The following is a 9,814-nucleotide window of genomic DNA, read 5'->3' as shown; positions in this document are numbered from 1 at the left end:
GTCAGGTGAACAGACAGCAACTGAGCTGTGATCGCACCTTCCTCTTGCTGCAAAGTGACATCAAGTAAGCTCAGTTGTTATTATTTATTGATAATATTTATAAATTGCTTACTATGCAAAATTCATAAGTGGCTTGCATAAAACCCAGTAAGGTCAGTACTAAAGAAAAGGGAAATCCATACATAGCATTATAAGAATGGAAAACGAAAACAGAGAATCCATCAATAGAGCATTCAGTAAAGCATCAATAAATAATGAAACAGACCAGCTTGTTGATCTGCTGGTTGTACAGCTAGGGCTGCTTGGCTGATTAGGGTGATGACTTGGTCCAACAGGAGAAGCAGGGCTGGACAGAGAAAAGTGACCAGAAGCAGTGGCTGGCCTGGCAATATGCTGTTGCAGCTGCCACCACCGGTCCCCAGGCCAGCTTACCAAATTTTTTGGCCAGCCTCCTGCACCGTTGCTCCTGGTGTGCATTCTTTCTCCTACTTCCTTTTTATTTATTATTTTGACAATTTATATACCACTTAATTACAATGCTTTCTAGGTAGTAAGCAGGTAAGGTAAAGGTAAAGGGACCCTTGACCATTAGGTCCAGTCGCGGACAACTCTGGGGTTGCAGTGCTCATCTCGCTTTATTGGCTGAGGGAGCCGGCGTACAGCTTCTGGGTCATGTGGCCAACATGACTAAGCCGCTTCTGGCGAACCAGAGCAGCACATGGAAATGCCGTTTTCCTTCCCGATGGAGCGGTACTTATTTATCTACTTGCACTTTGACGTGCTTTTGAACTGCTAGGTTGGCAGGAGCAGGGACCGAGCAACGGGAGCTCACCCCATCGCGGGGATTCGAACTGCCGACCTTCTGATTGGCAAGTCCTAGGCTCTGTGGTTTAACCCACAGTGCCACCCATGTCCCCTGGTATGCAGGTAACTCAGCGCAATAAAAATAAAGGCTATAAAATCAGAATTCAGTTAAAACATTGCTGGAATAAAAAAAGTACTCAGTAGGTGCCAGAAGTCCAACCAGGCGTGTTTGTGTGTGTGTGTGATCTGACCTCAAGTGGCAGGGAGTTCCACACACACACTCTCTCACAGTTGGGCACAGAGTACTTGAAACCACTTGGTGGATTCAAGCTGCACTTCCAAGCCATGGCGATGCAGCTGCCTCAGACAATTTTCATTTTTGAATCCTGAAATGGCACAATATATTTTTTGGTTATATAATTTCTGATTAACTTGTTTTTACTGCCAAGCAGATGTGCTTGTTGGATTTTCTTCTATGGCCAGGTTTAACTACCACTCTGCACCTTGATGTTGGGGAGAGGGTGGGATTTCCTGTTTCACTTCAGAAAGCGGGGGCATAGTGTGGGGACTGCTGAGGGGTGGGGGGAGTCGTGATCCTGGGCACACAGTTTTTGAGGGAGTGCAAACCAGAGCCCCCCAAGCAGGTTTCCCCAGCCCAGTGCTCCTCTCTGCCCGCCAAGGGCTGAGTCAGCTGGCCAGGCTCCCCTCTGCACAGGTGGGCAAGCAGCTCAGTGCAGCCCCTCTTTGCTCCGGTGATGGTGGGGTCATTCCGGTGGCATCAGTGGTGACGGCTGGGCTGGCATCCCCCTGCCCAGTGTGTGTGCACCCCGCCTTCTCCCAGCATGTGAGCATGCTCCCGTACTGGGCACTGGCAACCAATGCTACACCACTGTCAGAAATCAAAATATCTTGGGAAGATGACATGCTCACAGTGTTCATGGCAAACTAGTTTAGTGATAAAGTATTTGCTGTTTTTTATTGATTGTTAATCCCAGAAACAACGTGCCTGCAGTACCATCAGCAAGAGACTCCTCAGGCACACACAGAAAGCTCTGGGCTTGATCACCTTCCTTAATAAAGTTCAGATGACTTTACGCACATTGTTGTAAACCTCTTCATTCATGGAGTAAATGTCAGAATGTGACGCATCAATGTCCAGAGCCGGTCACCATCTGTTTGCTGTATAGATGTTCAGCACTAGGAGTTGGAAGGCTTGCATTCTGACAGTTAGTGCAACATCTCCATGCAGGAAGAGATTTTTAATTATGTGTGTAAAGCTATCAGAATGTTATTAAGGAAAAATTCATTAAACAAACAAAGAAAGAAACAAACACACGCAACAGTTTTGCAGCCTGTTCTGCTTCAAAACATTTCCAAAGAGTAAGGAAACCCTCGGAAGGAAATACAGTTATCTATTCCCCCATTCCAGTCAAAGAGCAGAAATGAAAAGCTTGCTGCTGCCCTTTTTCCCAAGCTGGCGTGGTCTTATTTCTTCAGGGGAGCTAGAGGACTGCATATTGGCTTTCTGCCTTGTTTGGATAACAGATGGCAGATTGCTACTGCTTGCACCAGAATCTATGCTTGGACGTCTCTGGCTGTGGTGTAGGGCATTTTCCTTCTTCATGCAGGAGGAAAGACAGAATTGCAAAGCAGGGGTAAGGAACCTCAGGCCCAGCTTCTGAGACTCTGTTCCACGTGCTCCTTTACGTGCCATGAGATGTGTCGTGAGAAAAATTGATTAATTTACCGCTGCATGACAAGATGCATTCTTAAACTGGGATCACACCTCTTGCTTGCCTGGGTGGAGAGATGTGCAGATAGATACCTCTGGGTCTTGCAGGGCTGGGATGGAGCCAACTGTGAGAAGGTAAGAGCTGCATAAGTTGCTCCACCCAGTTTTTACCAGTTGTAAACCTGTGGTTTACAGGAGAGGAGAGTTGCTCCTGCACTCAGGTCCTCTTTGCATGCATCCCACAAGGATCTGGGTAGCTGCTGTGAAAACAGGTTGCTGGGTTAGAGGGTCCCTGGGCCCTGATCCAACAGGGCTCTTCTTACATTACACATGCAAGGCTTTTTCTCTGCTTCCGAACGCCACAGGGACAGTTTGATAAGGTGGGGCTCAAGAGCATGGATGTTGTTTCTTCTGTTTCTTTTAGAATGACTTTGCTGTTCGTTGTCACTTTCCTCCCCACACCCTTGCTTGTCCCCCATTTATCTCTTCTGACCTATGCATTTTCAGCAATGCCTTTTAACAGAGCCTGCTGCTGAGAACATAATATGTTCTTGTGTACATCCATTACGCTCTCACAAAGCAATTTGTTCAGGGCCGTAAAGCCCAGTTCCTGTAATTGATGGAGCGGTTGGGCAGGGGGGGTGCAGAGGGAGGATCAGCAATAAATTCCTTAAGAGGAAACCTCTCCAATAAAATAATAGTCACCTGCTCTTATCAGGTGGATTCTGATAATAAAAAATCAGCATTGGAAATGTTATGCAGCCAGCCCACATTAGGGTCCCATTTACAAGCACACTCCCTAATTAAGCGCTCAGGGTCTGTGAGTAGGAGTGTGTAAATATTCTTTGCCTTAATTTCTCTGGCATGTTAGTGGCAGCTTTAAAACAGGATGCACGCTGCCAGGTCCTCATAAAGTTTCCAATAAACGGTTCCAAATCGGTCACCAAAGTCACTGGTGGTGGTTGGAATTCATTGGGAACTGTTATCATTTGCCTGGGAAAATGAGCCTACATAAGTTGGCTGTTAGGCAGCTCCGCATCCCCAGGTAACTTCTGAGGGCTCAAATGCTGCCATAAGGTTAAAAAAAAGGGCAAAGGACCCCTGGACGGTTAAGTCCAGTCAAAGGCGACTAAGGGGTTGTGGCGCTCATCTCACTTTCAAGCCGAGGGAGCTGGTGTTTGTCCACAGACAGCTTTCTGGGTCATGTGGCCAGCAGGACTAAACCACTTTTGTGCAACGGAACACCGTGCTGGATGCCAGAGCACACGGAAATGTTGTTTACCTTCCCGCTCCTATGGTACCTATTTATCTACTTGCACTTTCATGTGCTTTCAAACTGCTATGTTGGCAGGAGCTGGGACCAAGCAACGGGAGCTCACCCCGCCATGGGGATTCAAACCACTGACCTCATTGGCAAGCCTATAGGGGCATACCAGTGCTTCTGTGCAACCTGCTTGTCCTGTTTGTTCCCCTTCATGTGGCAGGGAAGCTGACCGTTCTTTTGATTTTCCCACAATGCACCTGATATAGCCTCGCTTTCAGCCATTTTGGAAAATTGAAATTGGTGTGCGGATTCTCAGACCCAGGCACTGCCTCCCATCAAGGGAGTGGGAGTGTAAATCAACAGGCTGCCTCACTATTAGGGCACTTTGCCAGGGACCTAGCATAGACCCTGCTGTTATGTATGAGGCCCCATATAAAGCATTGCCGTACACCTTTAAACAGTCATGGATCCCCCCCCAAATCCTACAGACTAGTCTGTTATTCCCCTCAGAGAACTACTACATCCAGAGTAGCTTCACAGGCAGTCCCTCTTTCCAGGGAATTCTGGGAATTGTAGCACAGCTGAGGGGAAGAGGAGTCTTTTACCAGCTCTGCACCCACAACCAACTATAGTTCCTGGGATTTTTGGAGGGAAGCTGTGACTACTTTCAGCAGTATGATACTGCTTTAAATGCATAGTGCTAATGGGGCCGCACATTCAAACCCAACCTCTCCTCCAAGAAGCTCAAGGTGGCGTATACAGTTCTTCCCTTGCTCCATTTCATCTTCACAACAACCCTATGAGGTGGGTTAGGCTGAGAGACAGGAGGCTGGGCCAAGGTCACCCAGTGAGCTTCATGGCTGAGTGTACATTCAATCCTGGTCCCAGCTTCTGCTGCTGCTAGCCATCAGGGTCTCCCCTAGTTCCTTGGAGCGGCAAAGGTGGGCAAAGTCTCTGAGCACAAAGAGGCCATGCTATGTGCTTCTTGCCAGATGTTTACCAGTTGGAAGGGAGCTCGAAGGTCATCAAACCCAACCTGCCACCAATGCAATAAATCTGCAGCCAGGATCCCTGAAAGGTAGCCATCCAGCCCTTCTCTAACGGGGGAGAGCCTACCCCCTTCTGACGCAGCCTCTTTTGAACACCTTGTACCATCAATAAGTTATTCCAAGTGTCCATTCTTGCAATTCCAGCATATTGGTTTGGGTCCTACCCTCAGCATGGGACACGGGTGGTGCTGTGGTCTAAACCACTGAGCCTCTTGGGCTTGCCGATCAGAAGGTTGGCAGTTCGAATCCACATGACGGGATGAGCTCCTGTAGCTCTGTCACAGCTCCTGCCAACCTAGCACTTCAAAAGCACACCAGTGCAAGTAGATAAATAGGTACTGCTGTGGCGGGAAGGTAAACGGCGTTTCTGTGTGCTCTGGCATTTGTCATGGTTGTTCCGTTGCGCCAGAAGCGGTTTAGTCATGCTGGCCCCATGACCCGGAAAGCTATCTGTGGACAACCGCCAGCTCCCTTGGCCTGAAATGAGATGAGCGCCGCAACCCCATAGTCGCCTTTGACTGGACTTAACCGTCCAGAGGTCCCTTACCTTTACCTTTACCTACCCTCTACAGCAAGTCTTCATCCATCTGATGCCCTTTGGACTACTGCAACTCCCATCAGGCACAGCCAACAGGCAAAGTTGATGGGGCTTGTAGACCAAATCATCTGAAGGGCACAAGACTGTTCAGAAACAGCATAAAACAAAATTGCTGTTTGTTTGTGCATCCCTCGGCATGTAACTTTCTGCCCCAAGTGTGTGTCTCTGACGGGAAGGAGCAACAGGGTACGTTCTTGCTACCTTGCCCTGTAAGATATCCTGGCGGGGCAGTTGTTCATCTTCAGAGGAGGTAAAGTACTTCTTCAATTGATGAAATGGTTGATTGACTGTATTTCTGTGCTGCTATTCATTCAAATGGATCTGAAAGCGGCTTGCAAACAATAAATAACAATAACAGAACAAAACAGAACAAAACAGAACAAATCTAGCATAAATCATATGAAATAATTTACAAGTCATCATTAAAATGATTGCAATCTATAAACCACTATTAACAAAAATAAGCTAAATATCACAATTGCAGCAAAAGTCATGTTATATTATTAACAAATCAATGCGGCATTTATCATCTGTTGGGATCCGCCCCCAGAGAGGCTGGGGCAACCCAGTCGGATGGGCAGCATATACTAATAATACTAATAGTGTATTACATACTACTACTAATAAGCCATATGAACAGCATTGCAGGTCTCTGTGTGATAAATGTATTTTTGTGCACATGGGGATGAGTGCTTTTCTTCCCCCAGGTAAAAGGGCCCACACCCACTGCAGAAGCTGTTGAAATATTTTTGCGTTAAGAGAGAGGAGCCAGGGAAGAAGGCAGGCAGGCAGAAGAAGAAGAAGAAAGGGAAGCATGAAAAAAATGGACAGGCCTTTTGTGAGTCCTGCCTCCACACAATTGCTCTCTTGTCTCCTTGCCTATGCTCTTTGCATTCTGCTTTTAAATGCATTCTCCTATGATGCGTCATGAAAAAGCCGAGGGGAACGGGTAGCAAGCTGGTTGAAAAAGCTCTCCTCTTTCTCTAATTGGAGACAGATCTTGAAGACAAATGGAGCCACTGTCCTTTCTTGCTGCGGAGAAGGAGGAGGAGGAGGAGGAGGCAGCCTTCTCATGTGACCAGCATAGCTTTCTCAGGCCCTCACAACTGGGCCATGTTGACAACCAGGACGCAAATTAAGTCCTGCAGTAAAACCCATTGTCAGGCAATTTATGAGTGGGAAAGAGAAAGAGAGAGAGAGAGAGAGTTTCCACTTGATATAGAACCATGCCTTGTTTTAAGCTTTACATGCCAGCCACAACTTTTCGCACTAGGCCACAGTGTGCCTTTTAATATGAGTAACCTTTAGCCTGTGCAATCCAGCAGTCTGCTATCATTCAGGTTACGTGATTGCAGAACGTGAGGGTTTGTGAGTGAGTGAGATGCTGTCCATTCACTACTCTGCTTTCAAAAGTATAAACAGGCTTATTTTAGAGGCAACTGGCTCTTAGCAGAACCTCCGATAACACCAGGCAGCTGGGAATCCTGAGAATTACACGGAAGAATCCACAGAGTGATTCCTTCCTAAACAGTTTCCACCCTCCCCCACAGTGTCAAACATGTGTACTTTCGTGTCTCTAGCCTAGAAAATTCACATTTTAAAACATTTAATTGTTTTTTGCCAGTTGCATAACAATCCCTTCCCTCGATTCCCAATCCCACCGACACAAATTAACGAAATAATTTTGGATCCAAAAAGCTACACATATGTCGGTGTGCAGGATGGGAAATCTTTAGTCCTTCTGGGACACTTCCAGACTGTTGCCATTTTAGGTTGGTGATTCAGTCACACACCTCCAAATTCAGATTATGCAGTTAAAACTGATTAGGTGGTCTTACACGACAAACCTCCTTCTCCTGCCAAATACCTGACTTTTTGCAGTAAGGAAAGTGATGGGGAAATGCACTGAAAAGTGTGGGATAACACTTGATGTGATGCAACCTCATCTAGCCTTCTTGCAAGCAAATCAGAGCAAATGCTCATTGAATGGCCAGAAGGTCATCTGCAAGCACCACAGACGTAGCTGGACTCCCATTTGTAACGGAATAATTCCATCCCTGAGTGTCTGTGGTCTTGTCCACTCTTCTGCTTCTCTTATTGCTTTCCCCAGAAAAAAACTTGCTGCCTACCACTGAAATGGAACAAACGTCAATTCCACCCACCCACCCACCCCCGTAGCTTGACATTTATTCTAATTCAGCAGTAAACAGTGAGTTTTTCCCAAGTAAAGCAGCAGGACAAATGAAAAGTCTCTCAGACACATGTTTTCTAGGCCTGGGTCAAGGGTAGGTGTGAACGAGCCCTCTGTCACCTCTTTGAAACAAATACTAGGCTTAGGCAGAGGACCTAACTGGACCTAATACTCCATTGTGATGCACAGACTAAAGCAGACATTGACAGCTTCTCTATTTTTGTGGGAAACTGTAAGTCAGCCTTCTGCAACCTGGTGTCCCCCAGATGTCTTGCACTCCAACTCCCATCAGCCCCAGCCATCGTTGCCTCTGGTCCAGGATGATGGGAGTTGCAGTCCAAAAACAGCAGGAGGGCACCAAGCTGAGGAAGTCTGGTGTATATGCCATATCTGTCACATGCTATTTTCTATTTGTTGGGAGCAAAAGTGTAAAATAATAATAATAATAATTATTATTCTACGTCTTTATCAAAACTTGGTGGATTCATCATCAGAGACCAGATAACAACAGTATCTCCTTGACCAACTGTTAGCCACCTCTGTGTCTGAAAATTGGATTTGCAGAATCTGGATTCGAATTTCTGCTCTGCTAGGCACCCTAATGTTTGGCTTGGCCTGCTTTACAAGGTCGTTGTGAGGTTCAAAATGCTGCTCTCAGCTCTGTCCAGGAAGTGAAAACGAGGCAAACATTCCTCTGTTTAGCAGGAAGAATTAAATATTGAAGTTACTCAAGCAGCTAGCATGACCCTTGACAGAGAGAAATCAGAGAAACTCTATGTATAATTCAGCCATCACCTTACCGACTCTTCAATTAGTAAGAGCCTTTTGGAATGAAATACTAATTTGAAACATTTTGTCCTCAATGTGCCGCCCACTGCGATTTCAGTGTGTCAGTTTGTAAAACTTCACATTAGAGCTGCTGTCGCTTCCTTTTAAACTTGTCCCCTTTTAAAGTGAACTAAATCTGGGTCATTCCAAAAAATTATTTCTAATGGTGCTAATTCAAACCCACCTCCATAGACCAGGGGTGCTTCAAGACTGTCACCTTTCTGTGGCATTCAAGTGCATAGTTATTTTCTGCAATTAAGGTGGAATACAGCACTCTGTAGCTCTGGCACAACAAATCCTCTTAAAAACGACAACACTGTCTTTTTGCAGTTAGGAAAGTAACAGGGAAATGTTCCAAAAAGTGTGGAATTAACAAATTGTTAATTAGATGGTGTATAAATGCCCCCAAAGTAAATCAGGATGAATACTAATCATTAACCACACTTTAAACAAATAAGAATGAATGCTCAATAAAGACCAGGCACAGGACAATTCTGGAGTGAGACTATTTTCGAATGGGATTCTGGCAAATTCTGGTTGCACAATTATAGTTGATGGGAAGTGAGCAACAAACTCACTTCCTCAAAAGATTAGACTTTATGCGATAAGGAAAGTGACAGGAAAAAGCACAGGAATTTGCAGCCCTTGCTTTGACCTAGTACCATCTAACCTCCCCGCAAACAAATCAAGGCAATGCTAATTAAATAGGCAACTTCATCTAGTCTCCCGGAAAATCAATCAGGATGAATGGATAAACAGGTGGTCTGGAGAAGCCCCAAACCTCAAGGGGAACAAACAGAGGAGTGTGGCTGTAGAATAATGATTTACAAAAGCCATTCTCCCTAAAACGGCATGCATCATTTCAGAAATCCTAAGCTATATTTTATCCTTTATAGTCTCATTAAATGTGGTATGTTTGGAGTAGAAGAAGAGACAATGGCAGATTTTTCTGTTTTGATTATGAATTGTTCAGTGAAATGTTATGCTTGTATACAATCAAGTACAATGTCTTTTCTAGTGGGTTTGTTTAGGGCAGGACTGGGCAAACCTGTGGCCCTCCAGATGATGTTGGACGCCAGCTCCCATCACCCCTGGCGATTGGCCATGCTGGCTAGAGCTGATGGGAGTTGGCATTCAACGGCATCTGGCTCCACATCCATTGAATAGCCAAGGAATTGAGAGCCTCAACCTCAACCAACTGAGCTAAGTGACGATATTATATGCAAATGTGTTCCATTATATGCAAATGTCATTATACTTGTCCACACGAGGAGCACATCTATAAGCCGCAAGGGTCATCATAGCTTCCACCCATTGATTAAATGGAGCCGTTCACTTATCGTTCCAG

General features: G+C 45.7%; 1 protein-coding gene across 1 annotated transcript in view; it reads left to right on the top strand.

Moving 5' to 3' along the window:
- Nucleotides 1–2,159: 2,159 nt before the first annotated feature.
- GPR50 (G protein-coupled receptor 50) overlaps nucleotides 2,160–9,814 on the top strand; it is a gene marked incomplete at its 5' end in the record, with an annotated part of 70,531 nt that continues 62,876 nt past the window's right edge. The window contains one exon of the mRNA XM_080991143.1: nucleotides 2,160–2,671. Within this exon, the coding sequence (XP_080847269.1) occupies nucleotides 2,558–2,671 (114 nt within the window). The remainder of the gene's footprint in view (nucleotides 2,672–9,814) is intronic.

The sequence above is a fragment of the Podarcis pityusensis genome, assembly GCF_964106645.2.
Source record: "Podarcis pityusensis genome assembly, chromosome: Z".
NCBI lineage: Eukaryota > Metazoa > Chordata > Lepidosauria > Squamata > Lacertidae > Podarcis > Podarcis pityusensis.
The sequence above is the reverse complement of the archived record's forward strand: the minus strand, read 5'-3'. Positions and strand labels throughout refer to the sequence as shown.